This window comes from Littorina saxatilis, linkage group LG8 (assembly GCF_037325665.1).
Source record: "Littorina saxatilis isolate snail1 linkage group LG8, US_GU_Lsax_2.0, whole genome shotgun sequence".
Classification (NCBI taxonomy): domain Eukaryota; kingdom Metazoa; phylum Mollusca; class Gastropoda; order Littorinimorpha; family Littorinidae; genus Littorina; species Littorina saxatilis.
In genome coordinates, this window is record NC_090252.1 from 15,480,039 (window position 1) to 15,501,792 (window position 21,754).

At 41.9% G+C, this 21,754-nt stretch overlaps 1 protein-coding gene and 1 long non-coding RNA gene across 2 annotated transcripts in view; both read left to right on the forward strand.

The window, feature by feature from the left end:
• The window catches only part of LOC138972868 (uncharacterized), a 59,015-nt gene extending 44,104 nt beyond the window's left edge, over positions 1-14,911 (forward strand). The window contains exon 3 of the long non-coding RNA XR_011457793.1: positions 14,695-14,911. This is a non-coding gene — a long non-coding RNA (uncharacterized lncRNA). The remainder of the gene's footprint in view (positions 1-14,694) is intronic.
• Positions 14,912-15,378: 467 nt separating this feature from the next.
• Positions 15,379-21,754, forward strand: part of LOC138974524 (hemicentin-2-like) — a 126,537-nt gene continuing 120,161 nt past the window's right edge. Inside the window, exons 1-2 of the mRNA XM_070347240.1 lie at positions 15,379-15,391; positions 16,060-16,193. Coding sequence (XP_070203341.1) covers positions 15,379-15,391; positions 16,060-16,193 — 147 coding nt within the window. The remainder of the gene's footprint in view (positions 15,392-16,059; positions 16,194-21,754) is intronic.

Here is a 21,754-nt window from a genome sequence, read left to right on the forward strand (position 1 = left end):
CCATCGTGATCAAAGTATCTGCTTCGACTTCGGAGTCACAAATGTCCGGGCGAAGTGCAACAAAATTATTCTGAATTAACAGCATTGACCTCGTCAACAAAATCGTTGTCTTATCCCAAAGTGACTTCTGTCAGCAGAACATTCCGTGTTCAACTGAGAAGACTGACTTGCCCTTCCACTATCAGAATTCACCGTCATGAGAACTAGACTATAACGTAACCCAAGGGCTGGGATTTTTATTTCCACAGGATTAGGGTGGGACTTGACATAAACGTTCCTGTAACATGTATCGGTCAAATCCGAAACAAGCTTCAACTTACACAAGGTAAGTCTCGCATGTTTGTGGTAATTTAACCTCAACATGACAGGACGTTTACGTCAAGGAATGTTTAGAGATATGTGTACATGTTTATCCCCACTGTAACCTTCCAAACTGTCAAGTTATATTCTTTGACGAAATCACTCACCTCAATCTTTCTTGAGAAAAGAGTCCAGTAAGACTTGACCCATGTTAACCGAAGGTGTCTTTTTGTAAAAACGGGCAAAGGTGGACTCCGACGACCATCCTGCAGCTTTCATTATGACGTCAATTGGCGTGCCCCTGGCAGCCACTGCCGACGTACTTGCAGATCTGGTGCTGTGACCCGTTAACAAATAGGTATCCACACCTGCTCTACTCAGAGTGTCTCTAATCCACCGAGCCAGTGTATCTTTTGAAATAGGTCCATGAGGCTATTGATAACTTACGAACAATTTATCTGTGTCTCTCAAAGTCCTGTGTACGACGTAAATATTTTATGAGCGTTGCAATTACACACAGGTTAGGATTTTTGTCAAACGACAATAACTCAATTTGAGCTACATGTTTTCCTTTCTTTGATTGTTTCATCACTGAGTTGATATGAAACACACACTTGTAGCCTGTAAGTTTCATCGAGGGCAAATAAAGGGAGTGAATTGTCTGACACCTTTGTCCATATATAGGATAGCGATCAATGTAACTAACTTGCTTGATAATTCTTTTAAAATCAATTTTCCCAATGGGATAATATTCTCTAGATAAGAGAGAACTGTGTCTACGTCCCACGTAGCAGAGTACTTTGGGAAAGATGGTCTCAATTCAAACATCCCCTTTACAAACCGCTTAATCAATCTGTGTTCACCAAAAATGCCACAGTCTGCTATTTCAAGGTAGCCTTAAAGTGCTGATCTCTCAACACAGATACTACTATAAGTCTGTCCAGCAGCAAACAATGTTCCCAGGAAATTTACTGTATCGATTTCAGAAAAGTGAACCGGATCATTGCCTCTTTTAATCGCATACATTTTCCACTTTTTGATGTATACGGCATACAGTTTAGCTGTCCCTGTTCTCCAGGATGCGCAGACCACTGAGGCTGCTTGCTGCAAAAGTCCTCTGCTTCTGAGCCTACCCCTGATACGTTGCAAATAAGAATGTGCAGTGTTTTTCTGAGCCGATGCTCCATGTTTGGGTTTGCAAGCATGTGAAGTCGATTGTCCCTTGCTGACACAAGAACTGGCTTCTCTATCAACAGACTCCCTAACCAAGGGAACCAGGGCTGGCTTGGCCAGTATGAAACCACTATCACACCTTGTGCTTTGTCCTTGTTCATCTTTTGTAGTACGCTGGGCAGTAAACAACAAGTCGCGTAAGGCGAAAATACAACATTTAGTCAGGTAGCTGTCGAACTCAAAGAATGAAACTGAACGCAATGCAACGCAGCAAGACCGTATACTCGTAGCATCGTCAGTCCACCGCTCACGGCATAGGCAGTGAAATTGACAAGAAGAGCGGGGTAGTAGTTGCGCTGGGAAGGATAGCACGCTTTTCTGTACCTCTCTTCGTTTTAACTTTCTGAGCGTGTTTTTAATCCAAACATATCATATCTATATGTTTTTGGAATCAGGAACCGACAAGAAATAAGATGAAAGTGTTTTTAAATTGATTTGGAAAATTTAATTTTGATAATAATTTTTATATATTTAATTTTCAGAGCTTGTTTTTAATCCAAATATAACATATTTATATGTTTTTGGAATCAGCAAATGATGGAGAATAAGATAAACGTAAATTTGGATCGTTTGATAAAAAAACATATTTTTTTTTACAATTTTCAGATTTTTAATGACCAAAGTCATTAATTAACTTTTAAGCCACCACACTGAAATGCAATACCGAAGTCTGGGCTTCGTCGAGGATTACTTGACCAAAATTTCAACGAATTTGGTTGAAAAATGAGGGCGTGACAGTGCCGCCTCAACTTTCACGAAAAGCCGGATATGACGTCATCAAAGACATTTATCAAAAAAATGAAAAAAACGTTCGGGGATTTCATACCCAGGAACTCTCATGTCAAATTTAATAAAGATCGGTTCAGTAGTTTAGTCTGAATCACTCTACACACACACACACAGACAGACAGACAGACAGACACACACACACACACACACACACACACACATACACCACACCCTCGTCTCGATTCCCCCCTCTACGTTAAAACATTTAGTCAAAACTTGACTAAATGTAAAAAGGTGGAAAAACAAACAATGGCAAACCATACCACGACATGCTAAGTGCATTGACACTAACCGCTTCTGGATCCGGCCGATATGCTACATATCTGGGGTACTGACGATTAATTCGGGAAGCAAACAAATATATCTCTGGCTCAAACTCAAGTATTTGAAGCGCGTGGGAGAGTAAATTCGAGTTTAACTTCCACTCAGCATCTAAATTCAGTTTTCTAGATTCTTCATCAGCTTCGACATTCTCTACACCAGGTAAGTACGCAGTTGTCCCCCAAATGTCTATCTACACAGAAGTTCTAGATTTCCTTCGTCACAGCATTACACTGAGCTGAGTGATTAGTTGCCATGTTAGCGAGGCATGCCACATCTGTGGTATTATCGAGCATAAGTCGAATGTGAATACCCCTTTTGCCCCTCGCAAAAGCCTTTAGAACCAACAATGCAGCTTGCAGTTCTAACACATTAATGTGCATCTGTTTTCTGTCCGTGTCCAGTGCACACCTGTTCTGCCCTCAGTACAAGAACAACCCCATCCTGTTAGAGACGCATCTGAATTGATAACAAATTCTGGCTCTCCCGGTGAAACATCAACCGGGCTATCTGCTACTAGAATGTTATCTCTCCACCATACCATGTCCCGTGTGGCTTCCTCTGAGAAAATCATTTCAGCATCATATTTTCAATGGTTCTGTTTTAATGCCACAATTTTTGTCATTTTCCCATGTTTCTGTACCACAGAGCCCCATATTTCACTCCTTGAATACTAGCCACTGCCATGCCAATCAATGTAGCCAGCTCTCTAATCTTTGTTCTCCCTTTGTCTAGTAGACTGCTGGCTAATACCACGATTCTGTCCTTCCTTTTTTGAGTCAGCCTCACTGTCATGGTGTCTGATTTGATTTCAAACCCTAGATACATAATTTGGTGGGAAGGTAGGAACTGATTTGGTAGGATGGATGACAAACCCCAGTTTTTGAAACAAATCAATTGATGCTTTAACATTTCTGATGCACTCTATCTCAGAATCACCGATCAACAAAGTGTCGTCTATAAATATGGTAGAGATAAACCCTAAGCTATGAAGGTGGGCCATCACAGGTTGGAGAATCTTGGTAAACAGACGTGGGCAACATGCCCATCCATTAGGAAAAACCCCGAAAAAACTTCAGGTACTCTTGTGATTTTTCATTCACATGAACTAAGAAATAAGCCTCTTTGTGTAAGTGCATGTGCTAACAAACTGAATTACAGCTGGTTACTGTCCATCAGAGCTGTACTGAACGCGCACTCATCCGCTCGTTCCATTCTTATCAGTCACTCCAACAAATCAAATGTCCACACCAGCTGTTTGCAGTTAAGTCCACGTAAAGTGAAATGTTATTGAATTAAATGAAAGCTTTTTATGATTTAACTTTTGTGAAAAATCATAGCAATTTCAAAATCAATTTTCCAAAACATATTTACAAAAAACATGAAAAAGTTTAGCATCAAATTATAGCACAGCATGCAGGGCACTGCTGGCCGATTGTCTCCCCTGCCCTTCTGTTGGGTCAACAAAGGGGCCATAAACACTTCCCTTTTGCCTTAAAAAAGAAGTGTTGACCCCACAGGAGGTAGGGAATGAGATGGACTGAACTGCAAATTACCTGAGCTTGCTTTTAACTGTACACAATGCAAAAATACACAGTTCTGGACTGTCGTTATCTCCCGTGTCTCGGGGCGATCTTTTGCGTCCGCGAAGTACCAGGCCTGAGAACCCTCGAGACCTGCAACATAAGAAAACAACACCGCGGCAGAGAAAAGCTTGTGTATTGCATATCCAGTAACGTAAAGTTCAGTGTACCAATGATGGACTGCAGATCTCTTAACTGTACTTTTTTGTTTTCGCAGGCAAGCCTGAATAGCATTTGGCTAACTTGTCTAGCGGGAGTCTGATCTCCATTCGTCCACCACTGTGGGATCGTCTAAAGCTGACTTCAAATTTTTTGGGTTTGACCTAGGCTAAAGAACCCTTGTAGCCAATGTCGAAACCATCCCTAAAAACCTGAAACTAATCTGTTGGCGAGATCCGGCCTGTAGCCTTCGAGCCACTTTTGCAATGGCTCACTTTGAACCGGTTTTGGGCCCGCCCCAAATCTTCTGTTTGATTCTTAATGGTACCAGTGATGGTAGGCCCAGCGCGGCTGATGTAAACCCTCCAGACGTACCTGCTATGCGTTCGGTGACTGCAAACGTGGCTGCAGTGCAGGCTTGGGTGGCCAGGTCCTCGCCAGGTCCGCCGACTGTTGGGGTGTCTGGCTTGTTGTTGGGGCGTCAGTGTTGGCCGGCCCTGCCATTTGATTGTGCTGGGGCGTCTGGCAGGTGTCCCTGCCTGAGCCGCAACTGCCGCCTGCCCGCTGCTTCAATTTTTCCCTCCAACGCCTGGAGGAGCTTGGTCATCCCAGGAGGTGATGTCCCTTGTGGCTCTGTAGCCACTGTCTGTGCTGAGGTTGGGCTGGAGGATCCCCTGTCCTCGTCTTTGTAGCCCTCTTATTTGCCGGCCATGTCTGCCTATTCTGGGCTGCAGGTCCAGGGCGGGTAGGCTTGTGTTTTGGCATGTAACCGACTGAGGAAGAGAGCATCTTTGATCGTAAGGACTGGCTTAAACTGCTCATACCCGAGCTTACTACTGGCTGCTGGTGCCCAGGCAACTGGAATAAAAATGGTTAAAACAACCAGGTTGTTGGTGCTCAGGCAACTGGAATTAATTGGTTAAAACCATGAGGCTGTTGGTGCTCAGGCAACTGGAATTAAAGTGGTTAACACAACCAGGCTGTTGGTGCTCAAGCAACTGGAATAAAAGTGGTTAACACAACCAGGCTGTTGGTGCTCAGGCAACTGGAACTAAACTGGTTAACCCAACCAAGCTGTTGGTGCTCAGGCAACTGGAATAAAAGTAGTTAACACCACGAGGCTGTTGGTGCTCAGGCAACTGAAGTAAAAGTGGTTAAACTGAGTTTCATGCGAAAAACGTGTGGCTGTGTTTCAAGCGCACTCAAAACGGCTGTGTTTCAAGCACCTCAAAACTGTGGCTGTGTTTCAAGCGCACATAACTGGCTGTGTTTCAAGCGCCGAAAAGTTGTGGCTGTGTCTCAAGCGCACGCAAAATGGCTGTGTTTCAAGCACATCAAACTTGTGGCTGTGTTTCAAGCGCACATAAACTGGCTGTGTTTCAAGCGCAGAAACGTTGTGGCTGTGTCTCAAGCGCACGCAAAAAGGCTGTGTTTCAAGCACATAAAACTTGTGGCTGTGTTTCAAGCACATGAAAATTGTGGCTGTGTTTCTAGCGCACATACACTGGCTGTGTTTAGAGCGCAGCAAACTGGTGGCTGTGTTTCAAGCGCCCCAAAACACGATTGGAGCTGTGGCTACTGGAATTAAGTGGTTAAAACAATGAGGCTGTTGGTGCTCAGGCAAATGGAATTAAACTGGTTAACACACCAAGCTGTTGGTGCTCAGGCAACTGGAATTAACGAGGTTAACACAACCAAGCTGTTGGTGCTCAGGCAACTGAAATAAAAGTGGTTAAACTGAGTTTCATGCAGCAAAATGTGTGGCTGTGTTTCAAGCGCACTCAACATGGCTGTGTTTCAAGTACCTACAAATTGTGGCTGTGTTTCAAGCGCACATAAACTGGCTGTGTTTCAAGCGCAGAGAAGTTGTGGCTGTGTCGCAAGCGCACGCAAAATAGCTGTGTTCCGAGCACATACAAATTGTGGCTGTGTTTCAAGCGCACACAAAACACGATTGGAGCCGTGGCTGCTGGTGCCCCGGCAACTGGAATTAATTGGTTAAAACCATGAGGCTGTTGGTGCTCAGGCAACTGGAACTAAACTGGTTAACCCAACCAAGCTGTTGGTGCTCAGGCAACTGGAATTAAAGTGGTTAACACAACTAGGCTGTTGGTGCTCAGGCAACTGAAATAAAAGTGGTTAAACTGAGTTTCATGCAGAAACATGTGTGGCTGTGTTTCAAGCGCACTCAACATGGCTGTGTTTCAAGCACCTACAAATTGTGGCTGTGTTTCAAGCGCACCTAAACTGGCTGTGTTTCAAGCGCAGAGAAGTTGTGGCTGTGTCGCAAGCGCACGCAAAATAGCTGTGTTCCGAGCACATACAAATTGTGGCTGTGTTTCAAGCGCACACAAAACATGATTGGACCTGTGGCTGCTGGTGCCCCGGCAACTGGAATTAAGTGGTTAAAACAATGAGGCTGTTGGTGCTCAGGCAACTGGAACTAAACTGGTTAACACAACCAAGCTGTTGGTGCTCAGGCAACTGGAATTAAATTGGTTAACACCACGAGGCTGTTGGTGCTCAGGCAACTGAAATAAAAGTGGTTAAACTGAGTTTCATGCGAAAAACGTGTGGCTGTGTTTCAAGCGCACTCAAAACGGCTGTGTTTCAAGCACCTAAAAACTGTGGCTGTGTTTCAAGCGCACCTAAACTGGCTGTGTTTCAAGCGCCGAAAAGCTGTGGCTGTGTCTCAAGCGCACGCAAAATGGCTGTGTTTCAAGCACATCAAAATTGTGGCTGTGTTTCAAGCGCACATAAACTGGCTGTGTTTCAAGCGCAGAAACGTTGTGGCTGTGTCTGAAGCGCACGCAAAAAGGCTGTGTTTCAAGCACATAAAACTTGTGGCTGTGTTTCAAGCACATGAAAATTGTGGCTGTGTTTCAAGCGCACATACATTGGCTGTGTTTAGAACGCAGCAAACTGGTGGCTGTGTTTCAAGCGCACCAAAACACGATTGGAGCTGTGGCTGTTGGTGCCCAGGCAACTGGAATTAAGTGGTTAAAACAATGAGGCTGTTGGTGCTCAGGCAACTGGAAATAAACTGGTTAACACACCAAGCTGTTGGTGCTCCAGGCAACTGGAATTAACGAGGTTAACACAACCAAGCTGTTGGTACTCAGGCAACTGAAATAAAAGTGGTTAAACTGAGTTTCATGCAGCAAAATGTGTGTCTGTGTTTCAAGCGCACTCAACATGGCTGTGTTTCAAGCACCTACAAATTGTGGCTGTGTTTCAAGCGCACTCAAAATGGCTGTGTTTCAAGCGCAGAGAAGTTGTGGCTGTGTCGCAAGCGTACGCAAAATAGCTGTGTTCCGAGCACATACAAATTGTGGCTGTGTTTCAAGCGCACACAAAACACGATTGGAGCCGTGGCTGCTGGTGCCCCGGCAACTGGAATTAAGTGGTTATAACAATGAGGCTGTTGGTGCTCAGGCAACTGGAACTAACCTGGTTAACACAACCAAGCTGTTGGTGCTCAGGCAACTGGAATTAAAGTGGTTAACACAACCAGGCTGTTGGTGCTCAGGCAACTGAAATAAAAGTGGTTAAACTGAGTTTCATGCCAAAAAATGTGTGGCTGTGTTTCAAGCGCACTCAACATGGCTGTGTTTCAAGCACCTAATAATTTTTGCTGTGTTTCAAGCGCACATAAACTGGCTGTGTTTCAAGCGCAGAAAAGTTGTGGCTGTGTCTCTAGCGCACGCAAAATAGCTGTGTTCCGAGCACATACAAATTGTGGCTGTGTTTCAAGCGCACACAAAACACGATTGGAGCTGTGGCTGCTGGTGCCCAGGCAACTGGAATTAAGTGGTTAAAACAATGAGGCTGTTGGTGCTCAGGCAACTGGAATTAAACTGGTTAACACGACCAAGCTGTTGGTGCTCCGGCAACTGGAATTAAAGTGGTTAACACAACCAGGCAGTTGATGCTCAGGCAACTGAAATCAAAGTGGTTAAACTGAGTTTCATGCAGCAAAACGTGTGGCTGTGTTTTAAGCACACTCAACATGGCTGTGTTTCAAGCACCTACTAATTTTTGCTGTGTTTCAAGCGCACATAAACTGGCTGTGTTTCAAGCGCAGAAAAGTTGTGGCTGTGTCTCTAGCTCACGCAAAATGGCTGTGTTTAAAGCACATAAAAATTGTGGCTGTGTTTCAAGCGCACACAAAACACGATTGGAGCTGTGGCTGCTGGTGCCCAGGCAACTGGAATTAAGGGGTTAAAACAATGAGGCTGTTGGTGCTCAGGCAACTGGAATTAAACTGGTTAACACAACCAAGCTGTTGGTGCTCAGGCAACTGGAATTAAAGTGGTTAATGTGTGTTTTGAGCCATAGAAAACCCCTTGGCTGTGTTTCAAGCGCAGAAACGTGTGGCTGTGTATCCAGCGCACCCAAAAACATTTTAGAGAAAACATCATAATTATGCATTTCCCCCACATATATAAGTTTTTCAAGCGCATACAAGATAACTGGAATAAAAGTGGATAAAACAACAAGGCTGTTGGTGCTCGAGCAACTGGAATAAAAGTGTATCAAATAACCAAAGGGAAGTAATCGCTCAATGCATACGACATGTGTAATAGAGTAAGCGAGAGTTGTACGGAACCTTTTCTCCTGGCACCTGAGAGAATAACAAGCATTGAAATGAACAAGCGACTTTCGGATGGCAGCCGATGACCACTGGCTTCCGACGCCGCTAGGCGTCAACGCAACCCAAAATATCAGGTGCAGCGTGGCCCTGGCTAAAAATAGCCGCCACGCGTGTACCACCCCAGAAGTCTGAGCCTTCACCGTGTAACCTATCGGAAAGTAGGTTGCTGGTACACGGCCCGTCAGTGCTTCTGCGAGAGTCTGGTCACAAACACAGCGCTGGAGACTGTCTGCCTCCAGCCAAATAGGTCACGCTGTCAGAGCGGCTCGTACACGTGTACAGCGTTTGCTGGCCGCGATCAGAGCGCCTCGTACCGATTGATACATTATGTAACTGCCCTATTCAGACAAATGTACGCCGTCGGCCGCAAACAAGCCTCTTTTCTCCTCCTGAAATTGAAACTTGTCATGGCACCAAACCGTGACGTAATGCAAGTCAGCACTGTGTTCTGCCAATTTGGCGTTAATATCTGGCCCCGGCGTGATAGCGTTGCTGTATTGTGGCCGATAAGCCCCGCGATCCTCTGTAATCGGCGGTTGGACTGAAGCGAGGCAGAATGCCACAAACCACAACTTGTTTAACTTTGTAAATCCCATGGAGGAGGCCAGCGAATGCCAGCATCGTCAAGGCAAACTCCTCAGCATCCATAGGTTCTGCAAACCTGAAATCATTTCCCCCAAGTTGTAAGATCACAACGTCAGGTGCAGTGCGAAAAATCTTTCGCAAGTAGTTGGATCCGGCGCCATCTTTTCCAACCAATTGCTGGAGGCGTAAGCCTCCCCTGCCCACAATGTTAACGTACATTTGGCTATCAAGTTTGAAATCAGGACGCATGCGAGGATCGTATCCCGACTCAATGCATTCCCGCAACCGTCTGCAAATGGAATGACCAAAAACATATGCTTGTAACATCGTTGTAACATCGTTAAAAACCAACAAAGAAATAAAACATTTTCACCAAATACAAAAACTTGACCTTTCAGCTCGCTGGCATCTTGCGTAGTGACGCTAAGCTAAGCTGTGTGCGGGGCACTGTCCGCCGCACAGGTCAGTTCCAACGGTCCGCTACGAGCCAATCAAAGAAAGGCGCATGCAATCACACAAACTGCCCATCGCCACGCCAGCGTTGCGAGAAGCTCTTTTTAAATCCAATAGAAGCAAACCAACAACACTCTGTCACCAGCGCTAAAGCATGACGTAATGTTTCCAGTTTTAAATGATGATACTCAACTATCTTATTCAAGTTCTTGAGGTTAAGGTCGTCTAAGCTTATTGTCTTTCTTCGGTCTCACAAAAATAGGTGCGATGTATTCACCCATACTATGACTGCAGTCAACAACTACTCCTTTCCTTATCAGCTCCTCTACTTCTGCGTCAATGGCCATTTCTGTTCTTGTGAAAACTTAGGTGGAAAAATCTCACCACTATGCACAGCCACCTCTGTAAAATCAATGTTTACCCCTTGCACCATACTAAGTACAACCTTGTCTGAAGTCAATTTCTCCCAATGTTCTATATTTTTCCAAATTTGTCCTGCTTTAAATTTGTCTTTCAGATCATTGACGGGAATGTTACTGGCGTCAGTCGGCACGTTAATTGTTTGTGTACGTGTGACCTACAATATTTGAGTCAGCGTGTGACCTAAGGTCAGGCGGGATCGTTATTTGTTTTGGCTACGGAAATGTAGTTCACGTTTTGCTGACGAAGTGAGTCACGATTCGCTGACGAAGTTAGTCACGATTTGCTGAAGCAGCCTCTTTGTTTTTTCAGCAGCTGTCTCTATTACAGCAATTACTCTGAGAGAGTTCTAACTGTGCTGTACCCAAAAGAGCAATGACGTCAGCATTTGCTTCGAGACCTTCGTTTGCCATTTTTAGCACTACTTATTTGTCAAGATCGCCGGTCGTCTGGTTTGAAATTTCAAGCATGTCTGAATGAAGCTTGTCTGATGCATTTATTAATGCAGCGTAGTCTTTAGACAGCAGTTTTTGAATGTTGTACAGGCGCATATCATTTTTCCTTGCATTCCTGTCCACACTTCCTTTGTCAATTAGCTCCTCGTTTAAATGAGGGGCTTTAATTTGCTTGCAATTGTCTGACACCAAGTGCTTGTCTAGTTTTTCTTGCAATTTCTGCTCTGACATGCGGACAGTGAATCTGCTTTCAACGATTTTGTCCAATTTCTCAGCAATTGGGTCCCCATCTTTGTCTTTGTCCAGAATATTCGGTTTACTAGTGCTACTGTTAGCGTTTTTCACCACCACTTGAATAACGCTTTCCTCATCTTCCTCCTCGCTCCTGGCGAGCTTATTTACATAAATTGTCTTCTTCGCTGACCCTGTCAGCGACAATGCCAGAGAAGTTTCCGACCCTGTCGGAACTGGCTTCATTCTCGTGTTCAACACTCGGCTGTCACTCTCTTCTAAATGATGCATCCTTTTTTCCATACTATCAAAATAGTCGTCGCATCAACTCCGAAAAACATCTCTTGCACTCCATAGTTAGCCCCACTACGCGACAAATCTGCGCATTCCTTTCGTTCGCTATCTGACTCATCATGAAGGGCCGCCATTGTCTTTCCGCTGTATGCGTGGACGCAAATACCGATGAAAGAAAAACTGTTCTCTCACCTAAACCATTGAGAAATACAATCCAAAAAACTGTCACAATACACAAAACAGTCCGAGCAACACATTGAAGTGCAGCTTTCCACAAATAATTACACACACAAGAAGGATGTAAGCGATAATCCAAGAGATAAAATGTATGTCTGTTAGTGAAGCATTGCGTGCGTATTCAGTGAGCTTGCGCATGCGCGTTCTTCTATTCCTTGACGTAAACGTCCTGCCATGTTGAGGTTAAATTAATTTTATAAATTCCAAGAGTTTCGTCAACAATTTCTTTTTTCTTGATACGAACAGTTTTTTGTATTTAAGTGAATTCGGTTTTTTCCAGTAGAATGGTGGAATAAGTTCTGCTCTTATTTCATTGAAAAAGTCACAAACAAACAAATAATGATACTCATCTCCTATATCTTCTGATGTACATTTTCTGCAAATGCGATTCGCTCTAGGTATATTAAGGTATCTTTCTTTCTGTACTGGCAGGTTGTTATTTGTAGTTCTAAATTTCATGAGTGTAACGACTTTTTGGAACGACAAGGATTTAATGTAGTCTTCACACACAAAACTATCTTTAAACATTCTATAATTACAAAAAATGTCTTTTGTATCCATTTCTAAGAACCAATTGTGAATATACTGGTCATATAAACACCGCTTTACTTTTTCTTTAAACCAAGTAGATGTATATTGAGAAACAAATTCTTGTTGTATCGGGTGTGCATAACAGTTTTTATAGGGCTAAGAAATTAGCCCTAAAATTTTCAATCCTGTTTGATTGCACTTCGCTTCCCGGGGTGATCGTAGTGTTTCGGCACTCGGTTACACATACATACATACATACATACATACATACATACATACATACATACATACATACATACATACATACATACATACTTACATACATACTTACATACATGCATACACACACACGCACATACAGACAAAGTTGACGATCGCATATGCTACACTTACGTGAGCCAAAAAGGACGAACAATGTTTGTAATTGTACATAGAAACAAATCATGATATATTGTTTATATAAGGAGGCCAGATTACACCATTTCTAACAAATAACTGATCCTGGACAGAGCACAGGAAAGTAAACGCCAATCTCTTACTTTGGGGACCGGGGTCCAATCCGTGCATTTTGGAGGGGGGCATGGCGCTTACAAGTTAGTTCTCGGTACTGGATTGTATGTAAGTTTGTTACAAAATTGTTGGATATAAACAAGTTCGGTACAGTTCAGAAAGTAAGACATCTCAAGTTTTAGAAGATGGGGTTCTTTTGTGTATTAAATTGCTTAATATCGTTTTTCGTGTCAAAATGAAATGGGTTATACTTAGTTTAAAAATAGGTGGAAAAGAAGTTGGGCAAGTTATTACAAAATGAAAGTGTAATGCCTTTGGCGCATTCAACAACAAACCAAGCAATACATACCCCCAGTGAAGGACTTATCGTATATATTGTACATACATACTTGCACGCACGCACGCACGCACACACACACGCACGCAAGAACGTACAGTACCTGGCGAAAGAAACGCAACTCATTCGCGCCCACTGTTGCAAGTGTTTTTTCGTCATTTTCAAATTGTGGTAAAATATGAACCAAATAAGGTACATAAAAAAAGGAAGACAGATTCGTGGATGATATCTTACCGGCTGTACGTAGTGCATATTATTGAATCGTTTTCTTTTTTACCTTTTTATAAACTGTGTTATATAGGGTAGGGGTCACTCGAGTCGTTCTTGCACTTCGACACGCTACAAAAATCGTAAACATGCATATTTTTCAACCAGGTAAAGACAGTTGTGGAGGAAATTCATCTCTCCACATGATCATTTAATTAAAATTATTCTCCAAAGCGTTACATAATTACAAAAATGAACATAAATCATTTAAACGGTGTCAAAAAGCTCCTTCGCACGGAATCGACGTTATGATTTGTTTTAAAACCATATGCTTTGTGTGACCAAGTGTCTGTTCTACACGAACATGCTAAAATCAGAAGAAAGGAACCCTGCGCCATTTGTTTTAACCAATGACCTGTTAGCTTTGTGATTCTTGAGAAAGTACTATGAAGCCAAACGCATACGTCCCCCCTCTCTTGACACATACATACACACTCATAAACACAAATACAAACACAGACATATCGTCATCGATACACACTCAAACATAAATAAAAAGACAAACGAACAAACAAAGTCCCTAAGATGCGCAGGTCTGCTTCGCAGTGCTGACATAGACGCCCACTTTCACTTTGGAGATCGTTGTCCCAAACTGCGATAACGTAACGCTTTGGCGAATAATTCTAATGAAATTATTATATTGAAAAACGAATTTCCTCAACATTTGTCTTTGCCTGGTTGAAAAATATGCATTTTTACGAATTTTGTAGCGTGCCGAATTGACATGTTCGTCTGAAGGAGCTTTTCCAAAACAAATATTTTTAACACCGTCTAAGTGATTTGTGTTCATTTTTGTAATTATGTTACGCTTTGGCGAATAATTCAATTTAAATGATCATGTTGAGAGATGAATTGTCTACACAACTGTCTTTACCTGGTTGAAAAATATGCATTGTTACGATTTTTTGTAGCGTGTCCTATTGACATGTTCGCCTGCAATCACGACTCGCTTGACCCCTACCCTGTATAACACAGATTATGAAAAGGTAAAACAAGAAAACGATTTTTAGGGAATAGATTGAAATTGAGGGCAAACATTCACTTACTCAGTACTGACTTGAAAATGAATTAATTACTTTGCAAATACAAAGTGTGATTAAAAGTGATTATTGCACAGATCATTTACAACTTCCAACCAATTGATTTTTCAAAACTCATATACAAGTGTTTTTCTTTTAAAAATGTCTATGATTAAATATGGTTTCTGATGAATTTAACAAATATGAAGAAGCTGAGTTCTAAGGCAACACGGTAAAAACAAACTTATAGGCGAGAACAAAATGGTTGTAGCACCAGTTTCGTATTCTCTACCTGAATTTGTCTCTGTGTGTTCAGCTGTCGTCCTGTCCGGCTGCACACCACAAGGGGGGATAGAGATTGACGAGACTGCGCCCAGTGTCGCCATCACCTGTGAAGAGATAGCTGTCACCGAGGACGTCACGTGGCAGGTCAGGACGCCACAGAGTGCTCCAGGCTTTAACGTAATCGGCGTGTGTAGGTCTGACGGAACTTGCACGGACAGCCGCCTTTCAAGACCTACTAGTGGCACTACCAGCACTTTCACATTAACTCCCTCTCGCCAACTAGGCATATTGGATGTGGGATGCACCCTGCAGGGAGCTGACCCAGCCGAGTGCCAGCTGAACATTGTCTGTGAGTGTTCTCTCTCTCTTTCTCTCTCTCTCTCTCTTTCTTGCTCTTTCTCTCTCTCTCTTTCTTGCTCTTTCTCTCTCTCTCTCTCTCTCTCTCTCTCTCTCTCTTTCTTTCTCTCTCTCTTTCTTTCTTTCTCCCTCTCTCTCCCTCTCTCTCTCTCTCTCTCTCTCTCTCTTTCTCCCTAAATTGTCTCTCCCTCTATCTCTCTTTCTTTCTTTCTGACTCTGTTCTTCCTCTCTCCGCCCCCCCCCCCTCTCTCTATCTATATTTTTACTTTTAATCAAACTCGTACATATGTATACTATCTTAATACGTTGTTTCCCTTCTATTATATCTTTATGGACGTCATATCCGGGTTTTTTTAAAATGTGGTGCTGTGGTGAGCTCACCTTTACAGTGCCACGGACGTCCGGCCTAACACGGCTGAATTCTAAGACTCTCCTGATTACTCAGGGGAGTCAACAACAACAGCAAAACACCTTTATAAATGTTCTGGGGATATCATCTGGAAGTATTCACATTCAAGCCCAATATGAATTGCTCTCTCTCTCTTTCTCTCTCTTTCTTTCTCTCTCTCTCTCTCTCTCTCTCTCTCTCTTTCTCCCTCTGTGTATCTCTCTCTCTCTCTCTCATCGCTCCAGATTATGTTTGTGTGTGTATGTGTGTGTGTGTGTGTGTGTGGGTGTGTTGTGTTGTGTGTGTGTATGTGTGTTGTGTGTGTGTGTGTGTGTATGTGTGTGTGTATGTAGTGTTTGTGTTAGTGTGTGTGTGTGTTTGTGTTAGTGTGTGTGTGTGTGTGTGTGTGTGTGTGTGTGTGTGTGTGTGTGTGTGTGTGTTTGTGAGTGTGTGTGTGTGTGTGAGAGAGAGTGTGTGTGTGTGTGTGTGCGTGCGCGCGCGTGTGTGTGTGTGTGTGTGGGTGTATGTGTGTGTGTGTGTGTGTGTGTGTGTGTGTGTGTTGTTTGACCTGACCTACGATGCTGTGTATGACAAAGTTGTGGCGTCGATCTGGCTCAACATGCACACTGTGCACTGTGTGTTCCCTCTCAGACCCTCCCTCGGACAGTGAAGTGTCGTGCAGCATAGTGCCGTCATCGTCCAGCAGGTGGGAGGTGACCGCCTCCTGTAACGTCACCAAGGCCTACTCCTCTCTTAACCATTACACCTGTGACCTGAGACAAGGGGTACGTACATAGCTTTAATTCTGGTCATGATACGTTCCACTGTCGTATGGCGAACCCAAACTCGTGACAGTTGTCCATTTGAACCAAGTTAGGGAGGATGGGGTAACATGTATAGGAAGTGTAATTGCTCTTATGTGTGTCATAGTAAACTTGCCTGTGTGGGGGGAGGCGGTGTGTGTTAGTGTGTGTGTGTTAGTGTGTTAGTGTGTGTGTGTGTGTGTGTGTGTGTGTGTGTGTGTGTGTGTGGTCATAGGTGTGTACCCGTGTATCAATCGCGTAACTGCAGACATAATGTTTATCAACATGAAATGCTAATGTCTTGCTGATTAAAGGCTGCCATACTCGTAGCGTTCTTTAATTAATTCATATTGTTTACATGTGTCAATAATGTTATAAAACTGTACCTAAGGGGATATAATAACGATTGGTTGTAGCCTTCGAACAAAGAAAAAATTAGTTCAGTATTGCAGAGTGGTGTTGATAGTGTCGAATGTAAACAGAACAGTCTCAAACGCCATCTTTGGTTTACGAAACGTCACGAAGTGACGTCAACGGTCTAAAAATAGCCCAAGTCCTGAAGAACTGTTGCTAAACAATACAATAAAGAATTAATTATTTCTTGTAATTGGTAAAGACTTCAAACCTAAAACTTTGCAGGAAGCTTAATTTATACATCCCCGCAACGATGGGAAAAGCCCTGGAAGTAATTGAACTAATTAAATAGGACTATGTCAGCCTTTAAAGGTCAGAGACGCATGACACGAAGCACAAATATTTCAGAAGTCCCCCTTTTTTTTTGTTTTAACCCTCACAGTGGTGCTATTAAAAGTGTTTTTTTTTTTTTTTTTTTTTTTTTTTTTTTTTTTTTTTTTTGACCTCAGTTGCATGCAGGCTGCTTCAACCCTTCCTTGTTTTCTTCTCTCTTTTTTCTTTCCTTTTTTTTTTTTTTTTTTTTCTTTTTTTTCTTTTTTTTCTGTCTTTTTTTTCTTGTAAATAGGCGGTGAGCATCCTTCTTCATTGGTCTTTTTCTTCTTTTTTTAACTCCAACATAGAGGTATATTACACTCACGAGACATGGACATTTTCTCTTTACAATGGAAATATTCCTTATATTTACAAATCAAATTTTCTACTTAATATTTGAAACTCGAAAATTACGAACACTGATCCCTGACAAGTTGTCTTTCTAAAAATACTAATACACATTTTCCCAATTAATATTACGTGATTTACAAAATTTCTCATCTTTTTACAACAACTTGTGTCTTGATAGCCAAATATTATATCCTGCATCTTAAAATTAACCCTCAATCCAGCCTTTTCCTCTATCCAGTTTTCTATCTTCGTCCAGAACAACTTTACCGGTATGCACTCATAAAAGAAATGTTCAACAAAATCAACTTCCGTCCAACAAATGCAACATCTGTTATTCTCCCTGACTTGCATTTTACATAATAAAATATTTGTTGGATATATGTTATGTAAGATTTTCCATTGCAATTCTCTTAACCTCACTTCTTTGGAAACATGGGCAAGTGTCCAAATTTCCTTATCTACTTGTACACCAAACTTCCTCAACCAAAAATTATATACACAAGGTTTTTCTACAGCAGTATCTACACTTTTCTTTTCTATCATTTTTCGTATTTGGCTTATTTTTGTCATATACAGGCTACCATCAAACAATTGCTTATCCATCTGGACAATAATATGTTTATTTTCAATCCAATTAATCCATACTTTGGGTAATGCGTTTATTAATGCCCAATAATCCAATAAAATATTTGCATTATTCTTTCCAATTTGTATATATACCTCTGCTGCTGACTTCAATCTCTTTTCTTCCACTATAAACAAATCACTTACTCGTTCAATCCCAGCATTTTTCCAATACAAATAAAACAGCATTTTCCCTTTATACCGAATCAAATCATTACTCCACAAAATCTGTTTATAAAAACTGTTTATATCAATCTTATCATGTTCCATCCTACGCTTGTAACTCAAATGTGTCCACACTACCCTCTGCCAAAATGGGCTTCCAATCATTGTCAAATTCAATTCCTTACTCGGTTTAACATTCAAATCAAAACAACCATACCCTGAAACAACAAGTCCCAGAAACCATAGTGGTATAAACGTCCAATTTGCTCCCTTCTCTTCATACAAACGTCCGACCCATTGTAAATAAAAAGACTCTTGCATCCTGTGCACATTTAGCATTTTCAACCCACCTTCACTTATTTCTTTCTCCATTACTTTTCTTTTCACTTTTTCAAATGCTTTTTTATTCGAACACTTTCTCTGCCAAATAAACTTATAAAACAATCTATTTAACTCTGTCAAAACCCGATCTGGCAATCCAATCGTCTGCATCACAAATACTAGCTGTGAAATAAAAAAACATTTGATTATTACAATTTTACCGTGAATCCTTAAATCTCGTCGACTCCATATCTTAATCAACTTCTTAATCTTCTGAACTCTTAATACCCAATTCTGTTCAACAGTTATTGCTCTATCATTATTTACGAAATATATACCTAAAATCTTAATCTTCTCTGTGCACTCAAAGGGCAACTTTTGCTGACCACAATGCTGTCCAATTTTCATTATTTTGGTTTTATTAACATTCAGGGTCAGTCCTGAAAACTTTGCAAACTGTATTATTATATCTTTAACTTTAAAGACATCACCACTGTTCTGTAAAAATATTGTTGTATCGTCTGCTAACTGTTTAATTTTTAGGGCACTCTCCTCGCCCACCTTTGAGGGTAATTCAACACCCGTTATATCACTTTTCCTAATTTTAATGGCAAGTATTTCCACCGCCAATATAAAGGCCAGGGGTGAAAATGGACAACCTTGTCTTATACCACACTTCAAGGGAAACGGTTCTGAAATCCACCCTCCGTGATTAATACTACTAAAAGTGTCTGTCATTAAAAGCTTAACCCATTTTTGAAAATCTTCACCAAAACCATATGATCTAAATGCTTATATCATAAACTCTATTAAAAGTGTTAACACACACACACACACACACACACACACACACACACACACACACACACACACACACACACACACACACACACACACACACACACACACACACACAATTTAATAAAATATATACATACAATACAAGATGCTCCCTAGTAAAATTCCTGCTACATGCCTGTCGAATTTCCAGTCACTAAACCTAGTCGAAGGAACCCCCAAGGTCATTCTAGGGCCATGAGCCCTACTATTAAAATGGGGATTGCTCTCATACATGGCCGACCTTTTACATTTAGTCAAGTATTGACTAAATGTTTTAACATAGAGGGGGAATCGAGACGAGGGTCGTGGTGTGTGTGTGTGTGTGTGTGTGTGTGTGTGTGTGTGTGTGTGTGTGTGTGTGTGTGTGTGTGTGTGTGTGTGTGTGTAGAGCGATTCAGAGTAAACTACTAGACCGATCTTCATAAAACTTTACATAAGAGTTCATGGGAAAAATATCCCTAGACCTTTTTTTATTTTTTCGATATATGTCTTTGATGACGTCATATTCGGCTTCTTGTAAATGTTGAGGCGGCACTGTTAACCTTTGCCGTGCTTCCTGGGTTCACCTGTACCCAGAGACACACTAAAATCATTGTAACTCTGGAACCATTAAAGGTATCGTTTTGAAATGTTAAGTATCTCTCACACACCTAATTTGCTCTCTGTCTGCAAATTTTTAGTGTGTACATGACAAAACATCAGAATTAATTGATTATGATAATTTACATAAACACTACCGATGGCGCGGGTTCACACATACCCATACTTTTAAAGAGTAGTAGTGATTGTAACTATCCCTCTGCCGACGGCGCGGGTTCTGCTACACCCATAATTACCAAAGCGGCGGAACAGTGTCTGTCTGCCTGTTTGTCTCCAAGAGACTGTCTGTCTCTCTGTTTGTCTGTCCGTATCTCTCTGTCTGTATGTCTGTTGTCAGTTGCTCTGTCTGTCTGTCTGTCTGTCTATCCGTCTATCTGACTGTCTGTCTATCTGACTGTCTGTCTCTGTCTCTCTCTCTCTCTGTCTGTCTCTCTCTCTGTCTGTCTCTCTCTCTGTCTCTCTCTCTGTCTCTCTCTCTTAGTCTCTCTCTCTGTCTCTCTTTCTTAGTCTCTCTCTCTCTTTCTTAGTCTCTCTCTCTCTCTCTTTCTTAGTCTCTCTCTCTCTTTCTTAGTCTCTCTCTCTCTCTTAGTCTCTCTCTCTCTCAGTCTTTCTTAGTCTCTCGCTCTCTCTCTTTCTTAGTCTCTCTCTCTCTTTCTTAGTCTCTCTCTCTCTCTTAGTCTCTCTCTCTCTTTCTTAGTCTCTCTCTCTCTTTTTTAGTCTCTCTCTCTCTCTTTCTTAGTCTCTCTCTCTCTCTTTCTTAGTCTCTCTCTCTCTCTCTCTCTCTTAGTCTCTCTCTCTTTCTTAGTCTCTCTCTCTCTCTCTCTCTCTCTCTCTCTCTCTTAGTCTCTCTCTCTTTCTTAGTCTTTCTTTCTCTCTCTTAGTCTCTCTCTCTCTCTTTCTTAGTCTCTCTCTCTCTCTTTTTTAGTCTCTCTCTCTCTTTCTTAGTCTCTCTCTCTCTTTCTTAGTCTCTCTCTCTCTCTCTTTCTTAGTCTCTCTCTCTCTTTCTTAGTCTCTCTCTCTCTCTTTCTTTGTCTCTCTCTCTCTCTTTCTTAGTCTCTCTCTCTTTCTTAGTCTCCCTCTCTCTCTCTTTCTTAGTCTCTCTCTCTCTCTTTCTTAGTCTCTCTCTCTCTCTTTCTTAGTCTCTCTCTCTCTCTCTTTCTTAGTCTCTCTCTCTCTTTCTTAGTCTCTCTCTCTCTATCTTTCTTAGTCTATCTCTCTTTCTCTCTCTCTCAAAGGGTACGGACGTGCCCTGCGAGAGCTGCGGATTTCGATGGAATTTACCTAGTTCAACTGTGCTTTAAGTTCCAAAAATTGCTGTGCAAGGATATAACAGTGCATATGTTCTTCATATGAAAGATATACTTGTGAATTCATTTTTCTTCGAAGATACAAACGTATTTCTTTGTTCTTTTTGTGTGAGTATTCGCGCCCTGGACAACACATGTCATTAATCACTGGCTGGCACTGTTATCTTGTAGCTGTAGACTGGGAGTGCCAGAGATAGGAATGTTCCTGCAGTCCTGTGGAAAGTCACAACTGAATTTGCACTGGTTGAAATCTCACTGTTGCTTGTGAATCTTCTACCAAATGAGTTTGCTATGTGCAGTTAGGTGAATCAACGAACTTTTATTATGTATGCTTTACAAGTGCAAAGACTATGAATGAGAAAAGTGTTGGGACTTTTTGTGAATTTGCTTTGTTTGGAATTGTGTTCTCTTCAGCTGTTTGGAGTGTACACCGTGCGTCAGTGATGTGATGTGACGTTAATGCCTCAACGCCTATCACGCCGCGAGGCGAGGCTCACCCCGCAGTAATCTCTTCAAGAGTCTCCATCAAAAACTGCTGCCAATCATGTTCTATATGTAGATTATGTCAAAGGGGTTTTATCAGTGTATGAGTATGTGCAATCATGTCAG